General features: G+C 45.6%; 1 protein-coding gene across 1 annotated transcript in view; it reads right to left on the bottom strand.

The window, feature by feature from the left end:
* LOC133165851 (zonadhesin-like) overlaps positions 1–25391 on the bottom strand; it is a 46898-nt gene that overhangs the window by 2674 nt on the left and 18833 nt on the right. Inside the window, 15 exon segments of the mRNA XM_061295743.1 lie at positions 126–938; positions 1015–1099; positions 1168–1424; positions 1832–1943; positions 1946–1972; positions 2075–2178; positions 2255–2529; positions 2566–2764; positions 2767–2801; positions 2845–2858; positions 2960–3346; positions 3418–3617; positions 3975–4512; positions 4801–5201; positions 20142–20192. Of these exon segments, the coding sequence (XP_061151727.1) occupies positions 247–938; positions 1015–1099; positions 1168–1424; positions 1832–1943; positions 1946–1972; positions 2075–2178; positions 2255–2529; positions 2566–2764; positions 2767–2801; positions 2845–2858; positions 2960–3346; positions 3418–3617; positions 3975–4512; positions 4801–5076 (3201 nt within the window). The 5' untranslated portion in view covers positions 5077–5201; positions 20142–20192 and the 3' untranslated portion in view covers positions 126–246.

Here is a 25391-nt window from a genome sequence, read left to right as displayed (position 1 = left end):
GGTGTCTCGCTGGGTTCTTCAGAGTGTCTTTATTAGTGTAGCGTGGCACTTGTAAACCATCACGTCGGAGGTCGCGTTTGGAGGTCATTACACGGTTTAAAATCTTCCAATGAGTTCATACTTACTTGATTCAGGTGCAATTGGGGGCTGTGGTAGAACAGCTGTCGCTGGTTGAGATTCATTCGGATGTTGTGGTTTGATGGTCGTGGTTAACTGTGCTTCACTTGTTGCGTTTGGAGGCTGAGGTTAAAGACTCGTTGACTGAAGTCCAGCTGTTGGAGTTTTGTTTGGAGTCTGTGGTGTCACTGATGTTGGCGGGTGTGGTTGAGGTGTGGGTTCATTGCGTTCTGTTGTTAGCGCTATGGGCTTAGCTGTGGACCCAGGGTATGTAATAGGTGTTGTCATTTCTTCAGTCGTGGCTTCAGGTCCTGGCTCTTCCGTTTCTTCGTCTACTGGGTGGTTGGTGGATGACGGGTGAACTACGGCAGGTCTCTGCGGTTGGATGGTAACTGTCGCACCAGACACCGATGTTATCGGATGTGGTTTAGTTGTGGGTTCATTGCTTTCTGTTGTTAGCGGTATGGGCTTAGCTGTGGACCCAGGGTATGTAATAGGTGCTGTCATTTCCTCAGTCGTGGCTTCAGGTCCTGGATCTTCCGTTCCTTCATCTACTGGGTGGTTGGTGGGTGATGGGTGAACTACGGCAGTGGTCTGCGGTTGGATGGTAACTGTCGACCCAGGCGTTTCTGGTGAGGTATTTGGAGTCGAAGGCTTCGTTGTTGACTGTCTGGTTGTCTGCGTGTCGGTGACAGTTATGTCTGTGGTTGTATCGATTGTGGATGTTAGTGTCGTCGATATGTTTCCTGTTGGAGGTTCGGCACCTTCTGTTGTAATCGAATGTGTTGTCATGGGTGCAGGGGGGGTAGTTTTAGTCGAGTCTGCAAAACCAAATCACTTTTGATCGGGTAGACTGGTCATAATGTACATTGACTGTCAAATGAAGTCAGTGATTACCTGAACAGTGCCCACTGTATAGGGATATATCATCTATGGCCACATCTGACTGATCATTAGAACCTCGTCGACCCTCAAAAAGGATCTAATATGAAGAACACATTTGAATACTCCTCTCATTACTTGGCTGAAACCTGATTGGATTTTCCCTACCTGAAAAGATCCAGTTGCGGTGAAATCAACCTGGGCCAGATGCCATATAGCTCCTTGATTGTTCCTGGTCCGACGAATAGCATAAGCCTCTTTGTCTTGCAGCAAATACACATGGAGGCCCATAGTGTCGGCCGAGCCGTACATATGGTACCAGAAGTGCAGACATTGCGGACCAGAGGCAGAGCACTCTGAACTGATGAGGCGAGCTGTGTCTCCATATGATGCGCTGTTGGCTTCAATGTAAAGGTAGTGGCCATCTGGACTCATGACATAAGGCTTTGGTTAGGGACTAGCAATGATATGATGACAAATGCAGCCCGTGCAACCAAACCAAACCAAACCAAACCAAACCAAACCAAACCAAACCAAAACCAAAACAAAAACTCTGCATGAATCTTTTGTTCAGGATTTGTTCAATAACACAGAGGAATGGCACATTCAAACATACGTTGACCTAATGCAACTGTAATGCTATGTTGGTATTGAAAGAGGAATCACTCATGACTCAGGAAAAGGAAACCAAATCTCCTTTGAACTACAAGGAAGCTGGCACTTAAAGGTGTGCTTCATATGAAACGTGTCCTTCTTATGCTATTGTTATGAATACCTTTCTAGTCTAGACAAGTGTGCGGCATTAGTATGGGTGAGTCAGAGGTTGAATTACATCCTGTGGTGTGATCTGAAGAGGGCCCTGTCAGGAGTGTAGGGGTTGAAACGCTTTGTCTCGTCCAGTCAAATGCGTCAGTAACGAGCTGATTCCAATGGCATAGGTCTTCCTCAAAATGACAAGTGAGGAGTTGGCATACTGGAAAGTCAGAAATGTTGACAATATTGACAATCGATCCAAAAACGAGGGAGGGGAGAGACAAAGCTAACGTCCTAAATGGTGGCATGGCAAGCGCTGTACCTGACTGTAGTGGTCTGTTCTCTGCAGCTCCAGGAACAATGTCACTGATTTTTCATTTTGCGAGGCGGGACGAGTTGGAGGAGGATTTTCTGTAGTTTGGGCTTCTGCCGAAAAAGCCCAAATAAACAATAGGAACTTGAACCATTGCGCTTGTAAGTCAGCCGGCCGCACCTGACTCACCACAGACGGAACCTGTCGCCCAATGGGGCAGTTCCACTCCTGCCACACGGCAAGCGACTGCGTAGGATTTAAGAGCTTCACACAAGGTGTGTTGGTTGCCACTTGTTGCGCAATAGTCACCAACACAACTATTGATATAGGCGCTCGGGTGAACGCTTTCGTGGCAAGGTTGGAAGGCATCTCCAAGGATGGCAAAGCACTCATCGTAGGCCTCCTCCTGGTTTTCACAGAGTCGAGGATCATTTGGGTGGGAAACACATCTTGGAAGGGAGAAAAGATTGGTGGCAAATGTGCATTACAAGGCTGTTAGCTTGATGTCAGTTGTATCAATAAAATAACTCTCATTTTTGTGTGGTGCCCTCCAGCTATCAGCAAACTCAAACGCTTCTGTAGCATTTTGCCCACTTGGTTTTATGAAGTCACCATCCCGCTGGTCTGAGTAGGTACCACAAAGACCACACAGTTGGTATTTGTAGCTCTCATCGACTTGCAGGGAGAACCTGTTTTGCCCATCCTTAGTCCAAAGGTTGTCTCTAAGACAACGTAGCTGTTGTTGTTGTCAACCAAGACAGAACCGTGAGAAGCAGTACTTCAGTAAGGGAGTCTGGCATCGCTTTTATTCACCTAAAGAGAGAGAGAGAAAAGCCATTTTTGTGCGCTCAAGAATTGCAAAACCATGACCACGAGGATCATACTTACTTAGACTTTGTTGCTCTCATTCAATGTGAAGTTCCAATTGTCAATTTCAAGTGTCACAGCATCCAGCTTCGAGCGGGTGATGTTATGAAGGAGAGGATGCATGTTGTGCCCGATCACTGTGAAATGGACCGAGCTCTGGGCTCCACATGTGCTAGCCAGTATGTAACTGCATCCGCCTTGAAAGTCGTACGCCGTCCCGTCAAAGGTGATGTAGTGCGGATCACCGTACACGCTACAGGTGGCAGCAGGCTTGCTTGGGAAGCATCCTCTGACTCTGGCTTCAACCTTACAAGCTTCATTTCTGGCGCATCGCAATCGAGCGCACTGGACATTATTGTGGCCCATACATTGGCACTCCTGCAAACATTCTCCTTCCAAGACCATTTGTCCTTTCTGCGACCAAGCCATTTGTGACAATCAATAGTGGTCTGAAATACAGCCAGTGAGTCATCTATCCATCTTACCTCATAGTGTTCTCCTTGATGCCAGCACCCACAGTCGTCCGTTGGAACACATTTGCCCCCGCTGAGTTTGAAGCCGTCGTTGCACTCGCACCTTTCCTGGCAACGTCCGCACCATCCCACTCTATCCTGACCGCCGGAGCAGACGTCTGAACATCCGTCGGCGCATGAGTTGTAATGGCTGTTCTCACCGCATTGTGGAGCTGTAAGACAGACGGGGAGAGAGGGAAGAGAGGGAAGAGAGGGAAGAGAGGGAAGAGAGGGAAGAGAGGGAAGAGAGGGGGAGAGAGGGGGAGAGAGGGGGAGAGAGAGAGAGAGAGAGAGAAGGAGAGAGGGGGAGAGAGGGGGAGAGAGGGGGAGAGAGAGAGAGAGAGAGAGAGAGAGAGAGAGAGAGAGAGAGAGAGAGAGAGAGAGAGAGAGAGAGAGAGAGAGGGAGCGAGGGAGAGAGAGAGGGAGAGAGAGAGGGAGAGAGAGAGCGAGAGAGAGACATACCGCACCTGCCTGCTTCCTACTATCTGTTGCAATTGAAATTGAGAAATTGAAGCCACTAAGTCACCTACGGCACATGGTAGAATTCCACCATGACGGCACAGTAACGCCAGCGTCCCTGCAGATATCTGCATACATCTGCAACGTCTCACAGAGCACCCGAGGGTCACCGCGAGTGGCGCACATTTTGTTCACACATCCCCTGAAGTAGCTTTCTGCTCCCAGAAAGGCTCGACATGCTGCAAACGGTCCCGTACTGGAGAGGAGGCCTCCGCAGTTCGGCTCGTCGCTATATTCGGCTCCTTCGGCGGGGTCGCAGCGATGAGGGAGGAGAACCGTTTGGCAGCCGTCGGCCGAATCTGCGGCACTGTGCGCAGGTGCTCCGTCAGGATTTCCCAAGTCATCCTCTCTGAGATGGTTGAAGTTGCCCCATAATCCGCAGACTTTCTCGCAGTAAACGGACGGCAGCTGGATGTGCACATCACCCGCATTGTCATATGACACGGAAAGGCCGAAACTGGTTTCGAGTTCAACAGCTGCCAGGTTACTCTTGATTTTGACCGTGCTACTCCTGAAGATGAGTGGAAGATTCCTCCGAAACCCATTGACCTAAAGGACAGACAATATCACGGCGTTGGATCTTCCTTTCTCATCAGCCGTTAATATGAAATGGCAGAAAGATCAAGCCACTGATGAACTCCAATGAGTTTTGGATCACATTGCTACTCCCAGTTATGGCTTGGTTCAACTTCCAAAAAAGAAACCAATACTAATTCGAGTATACGAGCAAACAATCACAAACAGCAATAGCAATCAGCTGAAAAGGACACCATTTGTGATTGGATGGCTCAAACTCCTACCAAGTAAGCATTTTCTCAATGTTCATCTTCAACTCACCACAACTCTTTGTGTCTGCCATTTTACAAGAGACACTCTGTCATTCCCCACAGACACAATGACCTGCTGCACAGCTGGAAGCGATGAATTGCCATCATGGTCACCGACTACCTCCACACTAAAAGTGGACAAAGCCTCAGAGGAAGAGCAGGTCTGTGCCAGAATGTAGTTGCAGGGGGCCGTGAAGCGAAATAATACTCCATCAAAAGTGCTGCAGTCCGTGTTGCTATGTATAGTACATAGCCCAGCGTCAGACGCCTCCCTGGGGCGTCGCATGTGAGCACCAACGCAGCTTTGACCCTCGGGACACCGAGAGGGAGCGCAGGAAAGCTGTCCGTCTGAGCACAAGCAACGGGTGGACGGTTCTGTCCCGATCTCTTTGTTTGGATCGCACTGGTGTCCTGTGGGAGATGAGAGCCAATAAATGGAATTGTTAAGTAGAGGCGTGGACCGACCGCATCGGAATGAAATCGTGTCATCAGTACTGAGGAAGAGCTCCAAATAGCTGTACAATGCGAGTTTTTGTTATTTGCTTCCAGTCATACCGATTGCTAAGTGCCAAAGAAGTACCAGATCAAAAGTCGTTACTTCCTAAAACAAGACCGCATGAACCTCTCCTTACGCCAATGCGGTTAAATGTGACCCGAGTCTCCAAGGACACAGTTTCGAGAACAACCTAGTTTCAGAGACAATTATCGACATGGGCCTGCTGAAAAGGTTTAGGGGAAATTAGGGCGATTACAAAATGGAACCAAATGTAAATATGATACACTTGAAATATGGACTGAAAAGGTTTAGGGCGATTAAAAAATGGAACCAAATGTATACATGGTACTATAATAGACTTGGAAAATGGACATTAATCAAAGTTACCGGTTGCCCATCCCTTCGCTTCGCCTAGCCGTCACCACCGCTTTCTCTATTAGGAGCAGGTCAAGGCCACATTTCAGAGATATGGTGCAGGTTGTCACACTTTTAGTGCTCTTCCTTTCATTGACAGACATGTCCTTTGCTTGTGGGACAAGGACACTTTGCTCATGCTGATCTGAGCTCATCATTTCTTGTGGAGTCAAGCAAACATCGGTTCCTCATGCTGTAGTAATATTAGGTTGATTTTTTTTTTTTTTTTTTGCATTGAAGTACGTATCTCTGTCTAGAATTTCCAACGGGACGCAATTTATACGACGTAAATCAAAGCATAGTGATGTGATTGCAGAAACATCTGCCACTGCTTTCTTCCTACAGTGAACAACTTGATTCTTTCAGGACCATTTCACAACAACTCTCTGAGAAGTTCACCCTTCCCAGAAAACGTTGAAGACAAAAAGATATCCCAACACTCTCACACTGTGTGTGTCCAATCCAGTATTGGTTTTCACAGCACATTGGTTCCGCTCTACATGTCAGGCAGAGCAGACTTGATCGATACTGTTGGCAGGCATCGGTTGGTTGGTCTTAATTTGTCTCAAGTACAGGGAACATCACATGCCATCTATTTGGGCTTTTCTAATTAGGACCTATTCATTGAGTTTCTTTTTGTACACCCCCATAGGACTTTTCCCTCTGAATATGAAAACGTAGTGAAAAATTCAGAACTTTATTGCACTTGCCCTGAAGTCTGTTTGAAGGGTTACTAACCTCTGCCACCCTATGGCACACCAAATGTGCACTGCCTGCCTGATAAGCTTCTTCACCCTGTGGACCAGAAGGTGGCACTCTCTCTCCTTCTGAAAATGTCCCCAATGTCCCGAGCTTTTATACATATGTGGTCATTCCGTCCGTCTGTCCGTCCGTCCGTCTGTCCGTCCGTCTGTCCGTCCGTCCGTCCGTCCGTCCGTCCCTCCCTCCCTCCCTCCCTCCCTCCCTCCCTCCCTCCCTCCCTCCCTCCATCCATTTTCTGAGCCGCTTATTTTGGTACTGAAAAACATACAAGTAATAGAATAGAGAGCCAATTGGGTGCCTTGGCTCAATTATTTTTTGGACCTGGATTTTCTGCGGCTGTCAGTTTGAATGGGCCTTAGAAAAAGGTGAAAAGAATATGAATTTAATTACGATAACAGATCCGGCCATCTACTGTATTAAACCAAGATAATTGTCATTTGCGCTGCGTTAAGGAATTGGGTCCAGTGATTTTGCCACTGATGAGCTCCGTGCCCTGTTACGATACTCGGTCGGGCAGACTGTGGCCCAGTGTACTATCTCCCTTAAATGAACTGCTCTCCATTACACGCCACGATGAGATACGCCATTTCGTGACCTGATAGGGCCTCCATCAGTGCCACTAATTGTTTTTCTTCTTCAACATCTCTCCATGTTCATAAAGAGATGAAAGGATGAAGGTGATCAAGGAAAAAGAGGGAAACATGACATACTGGCTTCCTTTCAATTGGTCTTAGTCTGAAGGTGATAAACACATTCTGAAGCCTTCAACCTATAATTGACATTGTAGTGTTGAACATTTTCGGAACCTTTACAATTGGGTGCCTTGGCTCAGTAAAAGTTAGTACACTCAAATCTTGAGTCCAAAATCTGTTTTAGGACAGGGGCTCCTTAGAACTGGACTTGCCTATTCCTCTTTTAGGATCATACATTGTCATCAGGTTTAGAGAAAGAAAGAAAAAGAAAAAAAAAGGCTTTTCCGTGGGTCCGTCATTAGAATGGACTAGAATCAGTGGAATGTTTAGCAAGATCTGCAGGTCCTGTCCAACAAAAGCAGGGATCCATAATTACGCACGCTTGACTGCTCTTCTCTTTAAAGTTGCCGTCTGTTCATGCTAGGTGAGCCAAGGTCTTTCGAACGAGACTTTTTTTTTTTTTTTGTCCTTTTCTTTTCTTCCACATCTAAATCCCAACTGCATGCTGTGACTAAATTCGATGAGTATGGAAGTGGTCGGTCTAAAACACACCAGACTAGCTTTTTATTGTCAAATAGAAACAAAGTACAGCAAATATCTTCTCCTCATCTTTTGATCGGTGGTTTTAATGAAAACAAACTGCATCGTAGCCTTGAATTCTCTTCTTCTTCTTCAGTACCATTGTGCAAAAATGATGGAGGTGATGACATCATCAGTTCTTAAAACCAGAAACCAGAAATGTTACAGAAGTTTCTTGATAATGCAAGTGGCATATGGGACGATGATGTCATCAAGGTGGAAAAAGACCCCATCTATTGGCTTCGTTTCATACTTGAGTTTCTTTTGTTTCCTAACCGCAGCAGTCAGTCTCATCGTCCTAATTCAGCCCGTCCAACGTACACCCATGACCGTAGTGCGAGGCTCGGTATCTCGTCTCCGGCCGAATTCGTTTCAGTCACGCCGTCCGGGATTGCATGCGCTCACTCATCCGGCCGAGACCAGTTTGTGATGAGGTGCTGGTCTCTGGCCGAGGTGTAGAAATCACATCGGCGCTCGCTCTTTTACGTTAGGTACTGCGCTGAGAAAGAGTGACAAATGGAACATAAGAGAGGTCAAAGGAGGAGAAAAAAAGAAAAAAAGGTGAAGAGAAGTTCAGGAGCTTCAGACCAAGTAAAGAGGTCGCCTGGCCAAAGTGCAGTGGAGCATGTAAGACCAATCAAAGCTCACACAAGTATGCACGCAATTAGGGAAATGGCAAACGGAAGCCTTTGCTAGAGCAATTACGAACTGCTCTGCATATATTCTAAGAAGCATGAATTTGCCCAAGGTGCTCGGAAGAATAACATTGGCTTCTTTTCTTTGGCGCCATCCATAGCAAGGCACGCTCAGTCAAGGCCGTACTTCATGTCGTTTATTTGATTGTTTGATGGTTATAGCTTCGGTTTTTTTCTCATGCAGATAGGATTTGCTGCAATTATGCCATCGACAATGAAAAGCACGGTAGCACTGGTTTCTTTTCCACATTTATGATGTTTAAGTTTGGTGCAAGGCAGCGGTTATATTCCTGGCAGTTTTGCAATATTCACATCGTCAATTGTTTCAAAAGAATGAGAAAACATGAAAGAGGCCACATGAACCAATGAACATTTTTAGGATGCCAAAGATAGAACCAGATAGGAAGAAATACAAAATAGATCGCAAGAGGAAATTATTATAAGCATAACAAGCATACGTATGACATTGTGTTTCTGAATGGCCGGCTGGCCCGCCAGACCGCCGGCCCACCTCACAGTTTGGAAAAACCCTAATGTTTTTCCATCCAAGCTTGATGAAGTCGAACGAATAACACAACAACTCTCAAATGTCAGCATCTTTCTTTTGAATGCGAGGCAACCCGTTTTAGTGCCGGCTGGTATCCCCCCCATCCAAGACATTGAGAGCAATTTGTGGTGGGCGCCAGCCATTACAATGTCTTTCCCAATGCTCGCGTCACGCCCAACAACTCCATCAAGTAGTGATAAGTTCTCCTTTCTTGACTGAATCTTGCATTGACACACGGGAACAAGGAGCACGCCGACCGACATCTCGGGAGGACTCGGAACACTGACGTAAAATGACCCCTCACCCATTTCCGAGTCGATAAACAATTTGCGCGCTACAAAAGAACAACAGCCACCACCGAGCAGCAAAACATGCGTCCTTTTCAAATGTCAAATGAAACAAGCCTTCCTAAGGGTGCGCTGTTCTATTGATTTAAAGCAGGCTCATCATTTGACCACCAAGCTCAATTATGGCCCCCAAGCCCCCCTCCCTCCATATTGAATACGGACAGGCAGCAGAACAAGTCCCAGGGTTATTTAACAAATTGCAGAGAAAAGGTTTGTAAATCGATTCCCGAGGCTCCTAAAAATACAAAGGGGGGAAAAAAAAATAAAGAAATCTCACACTGAATGGATTCGTGTTTTTACGTCATTTCGGAAAATGGGAATAGTCGTTAGTCTTGGACGAAACTTTATGATGCAATCCTGTTCTTCAGGCCTCAGTGGCTCCGTGATGAATCCTTATGGCCCGGTGGGCATCTGCTGGGCCAGCCTAATGAACTGGACCCATACACTGTCATCATCAGATTAATTAACAATGTTCAGGTACAAAATGAGCAAAATCAATAGGGAGAATGTGAGAAGCCAGGCCACGGCCAAAGGATAATTAGACACTGTTGACAGGCGTGGTGGTGTCAAGGTCAGTGGCAAGATGGGTGGCTTCTAAGTCAGACAAAATTAGCAAGCACTGGGAGCAAATGAATACATGGAAGAGAAGGGAAAAAAAAAAAAAAGTCACCAAGGACTCGGGCAGGTATTCTGCGTGCCTGCTGTTGTCGTCGTCGTCGTCGTCGTCGTCGTCTGCATATGAAATGGATGAAGACCCCTGACATATGGTGACAACGGTCCTCCTCGACAGCCTTCGTCAAGGACACTTTGACGCATCCGGCTGGCCGGCCCATCCCACTATACATCTGCTGACGTATTTGCATAAATGTGTGGCTCGAGACTGTATTTTAGAAGCCGTTCTTGGGGATAAGTGTCAGCAGTGGCGTAGCCAGGAATTTTTCCAGTAGGGGCGCGCGCCCACAGGAAAAAAAATGGAACACCACCCACGCCGTTCGCTGATCGCTAAAACAACATCCGGCTCCGGGAGGCAAACGGTGAATGGATAACATCGCGCACATAGAATAGCGCAAGCACATTCGCGCAAGACCGAAAGAAAAAAAACGGCATGAAAATGAAGAATCGAAAAAGGTCGATTTTTTTCAACCGGGGCGCAGGGAGTCCTAACCGGGCCCCGCCCCGGCTCGGCTACGCCTCTGAGTGTCAGGGCTGAAGAAGAGGCTTCGTTTTGATGTTTATTCCAAGTCTTTTAAGGTTAGCTATTAAATAGCCGCCTCGTCGTGATGACGAGCTGCGTCACTAATAGTTTTGCTGTGAGAGAAAGCTTTACCATAGCGCTACAATTTGAGTGGAACCTGGAGAAAGGGCAAGATTTCGGATGATTTCCGGCGTGCAAATTTCCGCATCAAAGCCACATGCGTGCGTGCGTGCGTGCGATTCGGTCATTGACTGTGCCTGCCCTTTAGGAGCAGCCAGCCAGCCAGCCAGCCAGGCCGCCTCTCCTCCCCTCCCCTCCCCTCCCCTCCCCTCCTACATCTCCACTGTATAAGTGCGCATTTCCATGCAAATAGACTCAGCAAATATTTCAAACACACTACTGTACATGCTCCCGTTTGCCGTCTGAAGCGTCCTAGCCAAGTGGATGTGGCTGTCTATTTGGGAGGCGCGTTGAAGCTCCGGGCCCATTTTCTGTCTTTTGCTGACAGCCGCGATGTGTGCGGAGCCCTCCCCTCGTTCCTCAGCTGGGAAATCAGCCTTAGTACGGCGCAGTCACAAACAATCAGCCCTCATTACCCACTATGCGCTTTACTTTTCTATCCCATTTACCTACAATGTCGAGACAGCACGTGTGTGTGTGTGTGTGCGCGTGTGTGTGTGTATGTGTGCCAGCCAATGTGTTTGTCTTGGAGTGTGTAATGTCGTATTTCGATTTTGTGTATGCAAGATAAATTGGAGTACGTCTCATTGAATTGCTGTTTGCCTGTATTACTTTGGATGTCTAGCCTGATTTGAAAGCACTGCAGTCAGTCAGAGAGTAGTTGTTGGTGTTAATTAGACTTTGTAAAGCTTGCGTTTTGAAAAGCAACGTTAAATCCACACATGCTTTTATCTGCCTTTAAAGGGTGGCCCAGCAATAAGCACTCAACCAATGGAAATATGACGCTGCTTTTTTTTTTTGCCATCTTTAAACAACTTTCTTATAAATGTAAAGAACAAGACTGTTGCCCAAATTGCTTTCATTGTTTTCAAAAGTCAAGTCAATTTGCAACATTGGTTGCTGTGGAGAGTTTGCTTTCGCGGGCCACGTCAAATGATGTGGTGGGCCTGATCTGGCCCCCAGGCCTTAAGTTGGGGTCCGACAGTCTGGAAACTAAATTTGTTTGTACATTGTGTTTTGGATGCAGGAAAGCGTGCTGCTGCTGCTGCTGCTGCTGCTGCTGCTGCTGCTGCTGCTGTTTTTCATCATTTTGAATAGGTCCCTTTTGTACGATTAAGTTTTCCTAAGGACGCAATGCTTCAGCGCTCATTAAAAGCAAATAACATAGTCGTTTGCATTGACTTGCGGTACGGTATTTAGCAAAGAAACGCAATAACTCCGCTGAGGAGTTTGGTGTTGCCCAAACATATTTGCAAACTCTGGAAGTTGTGCACTGATAACACCCGAGAGGCAAATGCAAGTCATTATTTTCTTCATTGTGTTGCCTGGCTTTAAAGCTTTTTGGCAGAGATTCTAGTGTACTTGACTAATCCAGATTTGTTTTTTTCCACTTCTCAGAGCTTTAACGGAGGACAGTCGAGGCCAAACAACTAAAGGCTTGGAAGTGACTGTCATTCCAGCAGTGGAGAGCAATGCGGCAAGGTAAGAATTTGAAAATGCAACCATCTTCAATTAACCACTGCCATATTCCACTTGTATAAGAAAAGCCAGAACTGCGATCGATTTTGCGAACGGAAAGCAGTGTAGAATCTTTTTTGATAAATATCCTGTTAAAGCTGAAAGCAGATGATTTTGAATGTTGCATGGTTACAGAAGGAATTGAACTTGTATCTCAAGGCACTGTGTGCGCGCGCGTGTCTGAAACATTTGTTTTCTTAGCACAGTGGCTGTTTTGTCGGGTTCTCTGAAACACAAACAAGCAGCCCATTTAGCCTGCAGGGCGTACGTAATGTGCCAAAATAAAGAAATATTTGACTCTCGCATTTGAAAATGTCGCTTATTCCAAGAGACATGACAAAGCTCAGCAGGTAGGGACTCTCTCTCTCTCTCTCGTCTTCCCTCCAGATTGTCCGCCCGGCGCCAAGTGAGAGTTGCCAGCGCAGATTTAGCAATTGAAATGACCTCTGCTGTGTAAGATGGGCATAGAGGAAAACCTTGTTAATGCTTTTCATTGACCCCCTAGCTAGCCAGGCTAAGCACATCTGCATTGGCTGACACAGTGCACTTACGTGGCCTTGCAGTTGGATCATCATTCAGAACTGAAGGTTCCATTTGCGGAGAATGTGTCCATTTGCCGCATGGCCGAATAACCGAAGAAGTCGACAACAACAATGAGAGAGGATTTGTTCTTGGCTCAGCCATTTCTCAAAATAACCCTCCTGAGGCTAAAATGGATATGAGAAGCGAGAGGAATCGTGGGGCGCACGCCGACTCGATGAAATGATAAAGATGGAACGTACCGGTGTTTCTGTTGCATCATCAACAACAGTCTTCTCAAAGTCTCATTCTGTAGCTTTTGACTACATCTTGATGAGAGCAGTCTGGACCAGGAGAGGATGATGCATGTTCCAACCATTGTGGTCAATGTTAAAGCCATTGAACCAAAAGCTCTGCTTTGCCGTCCGTGTCTTGTCGGTTACAGATGAGAAAGGAGGTCAAGAAGTCCACTCGAAGAATCATCTTGATGCAGAGTCAGTTTGGGAAGAAAATGCTACATTGGCCTCAGAGGTAAAGGAAAAAGAAGGAAACGTGAGACAAAATGGGGCGGGCACAGCGATTCCCTTGATCCAATTCCCGATAGTTGTATTTGTCTGCTCAATTAGGTGATGGGTGAACTGCTTAGCATTTATAAATGACAAATTGTTATTGCAACAACATCTCCCTCCCATTGCGAGCTAAAATGGTTTCATTGTATCCACGGACTTAGTATGCGACAATCTTTTCCTGCTGATGCTGATGAAGCCGATTCCTATTTGGCTTGGAAGGATTGTTGGAATCTGCTTTTCATTTCAGCACGACCCTTTGTAAGGAACAATTTGAAACGTCTCGTGGCCTTAAGCAATCGAGGCAAAAGTCAGGGTCGTGTTTTTGTTTGAGCAAATGATCCATCCACTTCATGGGTGTCAAAGTCAAGGCCCGCCACGTCATTGCAGGTGGCCCGCCGAGACACATTGTGCATCGACACTCAAATTGTCTTCACTTTTGAAACATTGCCAGCAATGCTTATTAACATGCATCCATTTCAAATATTAAGGTTTGATACCATATCAAATATTACGTCGAACCGTTTTTACTCGTCTCTGCTTTCAAAACTAGTTATTCATCAGCTCGTACTGTCTGTATAGAAAGACGTCAACACTCATAATGGCCCTTCGAAGTAAACTCTGACGACGATGTGGCCCGTGACAAAAATGACTGACACCCCTGAATGCTACCTGACTCGTGCTTTCTGGAGTAGCCTGTCAGCAACATGCGTTTCAATCTCGTCTCATTCACTGCGCCGTTCTTTCAAGACACTCGGCCATGTCAAATGTGGCCTCGGGCATGGCAAGGTTTATTTGTGTACAAAAGGCCTGACCATTTTTGAAAGTCTCTGCACCTTCCCTTCCAGTGCTTGGTCTCTGTCATGCTTCGCCTTCAAAACAGCAGTCCCCCCCCCCCCCCCCCCCCCCGAGCGTCTCTCCTTCAATCCCGCTAAATGGAAGATCTACGAAGAGAAAAAAAAATGTCGTCAAAAATTCTGCATCTTTGCACGAGCATGAATAAAACATCACGTCCTTCTTTCTATATTTTCTTCACTCTCTCCTGCTGCTCTGCTGGTTGACAGCTAAACACAGTGGGCTTGCGCCCTACTGATTTCCATCAAAATGGCACGGATCACACAATCTGTCTGTGCTCTTATATCCAATTGCAATGTAAGGCACAGTTGGAAAGAAGAAATAGGAAGCCGAAATGATGTGACGTGACGTGGACGGAATTATCTGAAAGTCTTATGGAATAAATAAAGAAGGTCGCTTGGACGTACTGCCAATGGTCTCGCAAGCATTTATCACCTTCAGTTCTTGCAGCAAAGTGACCCGTGTGGACCCGCCCTGTCGGCCACCGATTGACAATGAACGAATACGTAGACATGGAGCCCCGTCGGTAAACGCACATACTGCGCATGCACTCCAAGGTGCTAGCTGCAAAATTGCCACACCCTGTGGCTGACTCTGTGCGCACGGTCTTTATTCTTCTTCTACTCCTGCTGGGTCCCCATCCTGCGTGTGGATTAAGCAGCCAATTTCCATGCACGAGAAGAAGAGGCCAACTTTGAAAGGAAGAAGTGGCCCCTATTTTGGAGTCAGACTGTGGCCGCAACAGCTGACAGTTTGGTTCATTTTGTCAAGCATGTCATCACACAAAAGGGAAGTCAAGAGAGACACATTTGCTTTCAAAGATCTATTTTGCCCCTTCTGATGCTCAGAGGAGGCCTATACTTTGGTCAGTGTTCCCCCACTGCGATCGTCACTCTTCCGCAGGCGTCGGGAACCTACGGCTCGCGAGCCAGATATGGCTCTTTTGGTGACGTTATTTGAAAAGATTACATTAGCACACTCGAAAAATCGTTGGTTGGTCCTCATTCAAATACATGCATTTAATTGTATCTAGACTATGGTTTCTTTGAAACGGTCTGGCTCTCACGGGAAATGATTTGGAACAAAATGGCCATGTGTGGCTCTGTCCGCCAAAAAGGTTCCTCACCCCTGCTCTACCGGATGTAACGCTAATCGAAATTAGACTAGCTATCTGTCAGCTGGGAGAGGCTGCAAGCTCCCTGTAGCCCCGAACAGTCGAAGCAGTATAGAAAGTGGATAAATGTATCATCCGCCTGCAGGACATGATCGGAACATCTCAAACACAACGTGGTGTCGGTCTGGACCGACTACTCCAGCCGTTAGCGTTGACTTTCTTTGCAGTTGGAAAGTCAAAGTAACACCTCGAAAATAGTACAGTGACTGGACAGATGGAGTCTAAATTGGATCATCTGAGGTTAGTGAAAGGAGTTGAGCGAGCTGACTGAGATTGAGAATCACTCTAGCAGGTGGAGGGAGGATCATCTCTGCCCAGGTGGGTAAGAAAGCTCGTCTTACTCGGGTTTAGTTTGGCTTACGGTGCTGGGTGCATTTGTAGAATTGAAGGCTCGGTCTTTCAAATCTCTGATCAACCCTCAGATGTACTTAGCCATTGCCTTTGGCGGCAAAGGTTTCGTACCTTTTGATGTTGGAGGGAGGGAGGGATGGAGGTAGGGAGGGATGGAGGTAGGGAGGGAGGGGGAGGGGGAGAGGGACAGAGACAGAGACAGAGACAGAGAGACAGAGAGAAAGCAGCTATTAAATCTCTTTCTCTTGGGTAGGATACCGAGTTAAACATGTTTGCTGCAGATAGTGCTCAAATCTTGAAACATGGCCTATGGCGGGAGTGATGGGCATGCAAGGAGACGGGATCAAATCTTGAAAGATGGCCCACGATGGGCAAGCAAGGAGACCTTCAGCTGACCACGCGTGATACGATTTCTTCTGCTGAATCGGATAGAACCTGGGTTTAGTGTGCGCATGTAGATTATTTCAACTAGTGAAGTAGTAGTACATTTGAAATATGCAAATAAAACATCTATTTTTGACAGATAGGCTTTGAGTGTCTGTCAAATGAAATGCACATTCTGGATCATTTACATTGCATAATATCTTCTTCTGAAAGAAATCAGCTATATGTACATTTGACTCATTGTAAATCATAAACGTCCAGTTGAATGCCCAAATGCTATACGAAGAAGTGACCTGAAAATCCCCTCCCCCGCCCGGGTAGCGAAAAAGAACCGATGGAAATAGTGTCGTAGCCATCGACACGCTCATTACGGAAAGTTGAAGATGTATTGCCGGATCAGCAGCTCGTGTGATTTGCACCTACAACTGAAGCTCAAAGTGGATTGTCAGGTAGAATGCATGCTGCTTCAATGCAGTCTGCTGGATTTGTGGCTGTTCCAAAGCGCACCGCAAGCTTTAGTACAGCACACTTGTTTGAGTATTCAAAGGTATCCGAGCATATTGTTTTCATAATATGTCAACATCAACATAACACCAACCCAAAAGAATGTCCAAGTTATGCAAAAGTCATTGTATTTGGACCATTAGTTACCAGTCCTATGTAGTATTCTTTTTTTGGCCCCTTTTGGACGAGCAAACTCATGGCACATAGTACGTATATTCATTTCAATGGGCAAATGCGAAAATGGAGTGTCACAGAAGAAATTCAACTGCTAGCCCAAGGCCGCATGTCTAATGAGTGATGAGAATTCACGTCTCACCCTGATACTCACCCACTTGATTTGCTCTTTCTGCCACTCTGTTTTCTTGTCTCTAAACACCAATCAATAGTTATTATCTTCCCAGCGTCAATATAGACACTGCATATAGCCTCCATTCGGAGTTGATGGTGCTTTTTCATTATAGCTGACACCAGTCTAAACAAAGCAAGCAAGCCTATTTCCCTGCCAACAGACAAACACTGTCTCCATAATGGTACCAGATAAAAGAGAGGCAGGAGGGTAAACGGACTTTCATGTGATGGGGAATCAATAACTGGAGACCACTCCATGTTTTTGGTCTTCCAACGGCTATCTGTGAAAGCTGGACGTTAATATCTTAGCACTCGCCATGATCTGTCAATTTCTGCTCCAATTATCTTACCGGTAATTATCTAGCTTAGTAATAGCCATTTTCTATTTCTCATCGATCCACTTTTAGATCCTGCTGTCAATTTCTGTCCAAGCGTCCTTTTTTTTAGGTCGGTCGGTCGGTCGGTCGGTCGGTCGGTCGGTCGGTCGGTCGGTCGTGAGTGAGTGAGTGAGTGAGTGAGTGAGTGAGTGAGTGAGTGAGTGAGTGAGTGAGTGAGTGAGTGAGAGAGATAGAGTTTGTTTTGTTGGAACCGGGGATTTTGTTTCATGAAATAAATAAATGATATCTGCGCAGTGGAGTGGAAAGCATAACGAATGGCAGTTGGAGAAAAGGCAATTTAGGGAGAAGTGCTCTGGCCCGCTGAAGGAGCAGAATGTGTTTTTTTTTTTTTTATGGCCAAGTGTAACCACTGCATTACAAAACACATCACCGGAGGTTTATTGAAAAAGCCAAGCACCCCCCCGCTCCCCTCGATGAAAACGGACAACATTATCATGGCCTACATGGTTAGGCTCTAACAGTCACTTTCAGAAACTCTGACGGGAGAGGATTTTATGATTAGTATTTTTTGTTTTGCGTTGGCATGCAGACATTGAAGAGCTCCAGGTGAACGATGGATGGTTACGTTTCAGATCATGACATAACAAAGGTGAAGATCGACGTCGTTGACAACGCACAGCATGGGGCAGCCCGTAGGCTGACACACGGCTTCTTTATTCACAGCATGCCATGTACAGTTCATATGGATGCTATTATGACAAGATATTTAGTGACTTTGGAGACCAAGGCCGAGACAAACAAGCATCCGCACTGTGTGGCACTGGATGATGGCTCCCGAGTGGGTTGATAGTTGAACAGAAAAGTTGTATAAATATGATCATGAATTTGCAAAGACATATTTATGATCCTCTTTCCGTTCAAGAAGACTTTTAAAATAGGGTGAGGATTTAAAAAAAAAAAAACGTTTCCTAGCCTCGGCTGTCCATCCCGAATTGTATTTGCGTTGTAGCATTTTAAAATGATGTGACAGACCGCTTGTTGGAATTGACAGGTTAGAAGTCCCCAAATGTCCCCGCTTCACCTTTGCAGAGAGATGCACCGAGTTCCCGTTCATTTGGCTCAATTGAATGCATCGGATGTAAGGCATTGTTTGAAAGGGTGCTTCATCGAAAGCGGAATAAAGTTGTTACATTGTAGAAGAGCGAAGCCTGTAATTCTCCCCTGGCAGTGTGGCTCCTTTGTGAAAAAGCAATATCGTGGGTATAATAGGGCCCGGGATAAAGCCTGGCTCTCAGTTCAAGGGGAATGAATGACAGACACGGAGGCATTATCATATTAACACTTGGCGCTAGAGCGAATCTGCCCTTCACCACAAAAAGTAGGTGAACGTCAGTCATGTGTGCAACATGATGCTGGCATAGACCGCGGTGAGAGAAAAAATACAATAAAAAATAGTTGCGCGCCGGAGGCTCCGCCTATAGAATAGATCTTTATTATCATTGTCACACATGTACAACCAAATTTAAAAAGTGCCAACCGATCAGTGCATACAATAAAAAAAAATAAATAGAATAAAAAGATAAAAAAATACAAGCTAAAAACCCACAGAAGAACATACACAGACAATCATTTTCTTTTAGCGGCATTTAATGTGACTATCGCTGTAGGGTAAAAACTGTTGGCGAATCTGCTAGTCCTTGACCTAAATGATCTGTAGCGTCTGCCTGATGGCAACAGTTCGAAAAGGGAGTGGCCAGGGTGGGAAGTGTCCTTCAGAATGTTCTGTGTATTTTCTATCCAACTCAGATTCATGATAACAAATACGTAAGGAGACACTGGCACATGTCTCTTTCCTGCTTTCTAAGGAGACATTAGCAGATGTCGCTTTCCTGCTTTCTTTGTACAACAATGGCTTAGTTCAACAGGTTTATTTTACGGCATTTTTCTATAAATCGTCCTTACCACTTTGCCTGCGTTATTCGGGGGGGGGGGGGGGGGGGGGGGATCATGAGCCTGAAATGAATAAATTCAACTTCTTTGATCAAATGAAAGGTTAGCTAGCATCCTGAAACCATAGCAATTGCACCATTTGTCAATTCTGATCAACAAAATGAATGATCAGTAGCTATAACATCCATATAGGCTTCCTTTTTGTGCGGATGTCAGACTTTGAGCCTAACCGTGTTGTGTTTCCATTTGCGCGAGATAGCCTCTTGAAGCTCTGACACGTCAAACATGAATTGTGATGGGGTTGTGTTGCACATCTGCTGTTTGCTAACTAGCGCAAGATGTGTGTAAAGCGTAATGGAGATGCATTCTCCTATCAGCAAGCCCAGGACGGACGGACCGACCGATAAATACGCTGCAGGCAGGAGACTTTGTACGTACGAGACAAATGAAACTGTGAGCAACATTAAACATTCACCTTCCAGTGGATTGTCGTCAGTCTGTCCAATACGCACGTGTCGAGAAATGCATCCCCACACGCTAGGTTACGTGAGAAACATTCAGTCAACACTTTTTGATGCATGTATTAGGTTAATGCCATAGGACAGCTCCATTTCAATACGTCTAGAAATCCCAAAAGGTATTTGCCGGTCACTGGCCGAGGATTTAGCCAAGTGGAGAAATGCTTTTCTAAACAGAAAAGGCACGTCGTGTTTTGAATCCTAAAATGAACCTCAGTCAGCTAGCTAGCTACATAGGTTATGTATTCAACCTTTGTTTGTTGTACTTGTTTATTCCTCATCCCTAGTCACCTTTAAAGAATGGGACCGTCTGGATTTGGCTTGGGTTTTTGTCACAGGCAGCGAGGGGTGGGTAGGTGGGTGTGCAAAATTGCGCTTTGAAATTCAAAAGGCAGTGCTCCGTAATACGTTGTCCTTACCTTTTATTGATTATCCTTCAGGCACTTTTGACAGGGACTCTTTGGAGAATTCTGTAAACAGAATGAAATAAGGGCTTGTGAGAGTTCTATTATGGGTGACTTCTGTCAGTCTTGTCATAACTACTGAAGGGTAAAACCTTGCTTCGTGTGACCATAAAAAGCCAAAAGCTGGAGAACGCCGAAGGGCCTGAGGTCTCGTCGGGTTCTTTCCTTCATAGTAGGATTACGCGGCTTTGTGGTGGCACCCACCCCGATTCAAAACATGACTTCGCCAAATGATACGTCTACTACCTAGCCATACCCGTGGATGATGGAATAAAGCTTGTCGAGCAAAACGAACACGGCTACGTGGGGCACGATGCCTTTGCACTTGTTCATGACTGGGTCTGGGTGACAGGACATTTTTTCCTTCCACTTGGTGTCACTTCAGAATTACCATTGGCTGAAAACTTTCACGTGCCTGAGCTACGGTCGTCCGTTGAAACCAAGAACCCTAACTCGAAACGCCCGAAGGCAATGACATGGCTAAAAAGGTGTGGGCCGCACTATCATTGATGTCAAGTTTGGGGCTGTAAAATATCATTCTGCCTCCGGGCAGTGAGTTGGAGACCCCTAATTCAGGCAGAAACGCTGCAGCAGACATTTGAACAGACACCGTTCCACCGTAGCAATTTCACACGCACAAAAAAAAGAAATAAAAGAGGGAAAGGATCATCCCCGTAATTATGATGAACGGAATGATGGAGAAAAACATTCAAGGTTATGGAGTATTATGTTTCTGTGCATTTGTTTTGTACAGAAGGGATGCAGGCATGGTCTTTGTGGGATGCTTTCTCACCAGGAAAAAAAGCGCAGAGAAATTGGCACACAGCAAGCACGGCGCAGCCAAAGGCCAGGGTGAGAGCAAACAAACCCAGCCAGATGAAAAGGGGCGGAAAAAAGTACAGCTCAGAGTGCTGACACTGATCAAGTGATTGCCTTTGTCATTCCTATTTGACATCTATACTGTTCGTTGCATGATTTACGTTCCAAACCCATAGTTGATGAAAAGATGGGACATTTGCATACGTATAGAGACAAAAGAGTGTACGGGGTGATAAAAGATAAATATAAACTTTTGAACGAACAGACAGACAGACAGACAGACAGACAGACAGACAGACAGACAAACGATGAGACTTCATCACTCGGATTCCAACAGTTTAACACGAGGTATGTGGTAAACCCACACAGAGTCAGTGCGGCGCTTGCTTAATGAATGTTTTTGCAACTACTCCAAACACAGCAGAATTGTTGCAGACACACGCCAATGGTGTCACTCCTTTGAAGGATTCATTAAAAGCACGCAGTCTGTTTGCCGAAATAAGGCTCATTGGGATCGTCGGCAGCCGTGCGAGCAGCGCGGCGCGCTCGATGCGCTCCGTTTTCTTGGAAACGACTTGAACTCAGATGGACTTGGCCTAATTCAGTGAAAATGTCTGACATGTTCACGTTGAACGACAACTCTGTCGGCTTTCTCTACTGGTGCTTTGCCAGGTTGTCTGCCTTGATTCTTTTGCAATGGCGTTTTTCTTACTTGATGGAGGAATAGGCGCTGTTTCTTGCTAAATGGATTTGTTCGCATATGGAATTGATTTGCCTGCATAAATGAGACAACAATTGCTCCGTTTGCTTTTCTTCACATTTTCCCATTCACTTAATTAGTATTGATTTGTATTGCATCATATTGTATATGATAATCACACGCAGGGTCCATTTTGAAGCGGGAAAGGCAAAAGCAAAAATAAGGCCAAAATGATGAACATCCATGGCTAATGCATCGCGTGACACTCAAGCTTGAGCTCAGCTGGCGTGACAGGTGCAAGGTCCCGCATTACCCCCATTTGCCCATTTGTATTCATCTCGCCATAGCAGAGAGAAGGGTGTGTGTGTGTGTGTGTGTGTGTGTGTGTGTGTGTGTGGTTGTGTGCATGCAAGTGAATTAAAAAAAAAAAGGTAATCAATTAAGCTTTCTAGATCCCTCTCCCTCTCCCTCCCCGTCCCCCGCAGTGCCTGCCTGCCTGCTATTGTGAGTCACAACTCTTAAGGGGGGGGGGGGGGGGGGGGCAAGGGGGGAAACTTGTACAAGCTGTGTTCAGGAGTCACAACGTAATAAGTACACGTGTGAAAATGGCTTCCTGTTATGCTGATGTATTCTTTTCCCCAGGTGTTAAAAGATCCACCTGACGGACTCTCAGCGGGTGGCCGCCGCCGCCGCCGCCGCCCATTAATCTCTCCGCCCGGCGGGTTTACATTCAACTGCGTCGCAAATGGATTTCTCAAAAGGGCCTTTCGGCGACGTTGGTTGGGGGTGAGAAAAGGCGGTCAACAATGAAATTGCTCTTACCTATCGCTTAGCTCCACAAAAAGACTGAAATATTCTGTAAAATGAAATCAGAGATTCGTTTCTGAATACCATGTTGCACACTTTTGATGATAATTGCGACAATTGCGTTCAGTTCTTTTTGGGTTACCTTAAGGATTTAAAAGCAAAGGCCATGCGCACTTGATGCAGCATGGAGCCATACTGTGGAGTCCATTTAATTAGGTGCTTCAGTGATAGATTTGTTTGGGATTCTCGCCATTAGGAGAGAACACAAAGGTATTTTTTATGCCCTTGTTACAAAGGGGCCATGTTGGGAGTCATTAACAACGGTGTGTTGCTCTAATGAGCTTCCACGCTTGAACCTCATGAGAGAAATGAAATGTGCTGCTTGTCTGGTAGAAGTTCATCTTTACGGAGGAGGTGGGGGGAAGCTTATTGATTAAATCCCGCCGTTTCTGTCCAGCAGAAGAAATCCCAGTGGAGGATCTATGGAGCACTAGGCTTCCTCAGTGCAGGTTAAAACATACGAGCAGCATTTGGTTTTGCGATTCATTGAAAGCATGAATGCCCAATTAGCTCACTAATACTTTCCCCCCCCCAAGAATTGTAGTAGTTCAACTTTTAACCATCCATCATTCTCTGGATTCCGTGTTCAAAGATAAGGCTAGTTAGTGAACCTTTATTTATTCAAGTGAGGCAATGGGGAACACATTCTCATATATATATAGTTTTACAAAAATACAATTTGATTAGTTTCAGACCCTTATACCAATTGCCATCATTACTTTCAAATCTTTGTTTTGGGCATTTCTTCTGAGGCACAACACTTGTTTGCAACAAGAAAAACTATGAAGGCCCTTCTCATATGTCACTTAATTACTCATTAAGTGTGTAATTCATCACTTTGACAATGACAGCTCATCCCAATCCCAAATGTTATGCTTGACTTGGCGCCTATCAAGCTTTATTATCATTGTGTACAAATAACCTTTCCTTATAAATAACACGCAGGAGTTATCAATCTAAAACAAGTGAGGACACATCATTGACTGATTTTAGGCAATCAGCTAAATGTAAACATCACGACTGAAGCGCTTGTGTGTGTCTTGTCTGTGTGATGCTGCTTAGCAACTCCTTACAGACTGTGAACATTTTACTATGAAAGAAGAAAAAAGAAGATAGGCATCTCATATGAATTCAAAAAGATGAAATTCCAAGCAATGATCAAAGTACCAAGTCATGTTTGGCCTGCGGTAACGTCAGGCACTTACCAAATGAGGTTAGAGGAAAACTATGACATCATTGCTACGTCGCTAAATTCCCGCCGGTAAAGTCGAAGAAAACAATTCTGTGTTTCTGAGACACAACACACGGGAGGAAGTTCCAAATCTGGCTCTGAGTCGAAGGGTTTTCTCATCCTAATCGCCTTTGATAGTGTAATGAGAAGCGTTTATTTGACATGACACAGAATAGAAAGAAAGATGGTGTGCGTGTGTGTGTGCGCGCGCACGCACACAAATCTGAATCTTAATGTTAGAACACAGCTATTATATTCTAATCCATCAGATTTGACTGCCCTGTCGCTGCAGGTGCTATACGAGCAGCATCTTTTGTTACGACAGCAACGAGATGAATCAAAAGCACTTTCATAGGCCTATTTTGGTTAGTATGGCATCAGAAAAAGGCACCATTCCTTCTTTAGGTTTCATTGTCATATTGTACATTTCCTGGCTATTTGAGCACAAATGTTATTTTTCTTTTGCTATTCTATTCATTCTATTTCCCATGGACTAAAAATGACACTCGAACATTGTGTCATGTTTGTGCTTCCAGGTCCCTTTAGTTTTCTAACAACCGCTAGAGCCCGCCTCCTCCCCTCTTCGCTCCAGTAAATTTGGATTCCGCTGGTGTCCTTGTGACAGCAGTGACAGCAATTTAGTATTTGAAAGCTTTTAGGCGTGGAAAGAGGTACTAGAACAAATAGCAGATGGTGTTGAAACTCTGTGGTCGGTCACATCAGGGGGTGAAGCAAACGCTCATCTTTCATTAAGGCTGACTACAGTAGTTTGATGCCCCCAGATTAATGCATATTTGTTTGAAAGAAAAAGAGGTCAGGAATTAGACATGCAGGAAAAGGGAACATCATAAGCGCAGAGCTAACGATGCGCTGTGTGCTAGCTGGCCACAAATGAAGGGATGGACTATGAATACCGATCAGACAGCGCATCCATTTATTAGCACGGCTAATTGTTTTGCCCGCAGCTCGAACCGAAAGCACGTGGTTATTTTCACGGCCACCGTTAGCCGAACATCTAACGCGTTGTTTTAATCATGCTGCGCCGGTATTCCATCCGTGCGACTGAAGCAAATCCCAATCATATGTCATATGCAAATCATATTGATGATTAGGGACGGTGTGGCAAACGTCAGTCAAGACATAGTCGATTATTTCCAATACTAATCAACGTACAGCCACGCACATTCAATGTCACAGATACTGTAATATCGTGTCGAACATGAGTGCAATCCCAACATTCTGAGGCACCGCGAGAAGCTCACATATGTTTGGCCACAAAAAGAGCAATGACACGCACAACTCGTTATGTTGTTGCTAAACATTGATACTGTACATGTGGAACCCTGTTCTCTTACCACCGTGAGTGGCTGGCTGGCTGGCTGGCTGGCTGGCTGCAGAATGAGTGGATCTCATTTCATGCTGGGGTCTTTTTTTTTCTTTTTTCTTTCCCTCTTCTAAACTTTATGATCAGTTTTTTCTTAGCTGTCCATCTTGTCCTCTCATCGCCCTTCTCCTAATCCCTCTCTTTCTCGCTCACTCCGATCCTCTCGCCACTGTGTTGCCGGCCGGCCGGCCGGCCGTGCTGAAC

This window comes from Syngnathus typhle, linkage group LG13, assembly GCF_033458585.1.
Source record: "Syngnathus typhle isolate RoL2023-S1 ecotype Sweden linkage group LG13, RoL_Styp_1.0, whole genome shotgun sequence".
NCBI classification, from domain to species: domain Eukaryota; kingdom Metazoa; phylum Chordata; class Actinopteri; order Syngnathiformes; family Syngnathidae; genus Syngnathus; species Syngnathus typhle.
The sequence above is the reverse complement of the archived record's forward strand: the minus strand, read 5'-3'. Positions and strand labels throughout refer to the sequence as shown.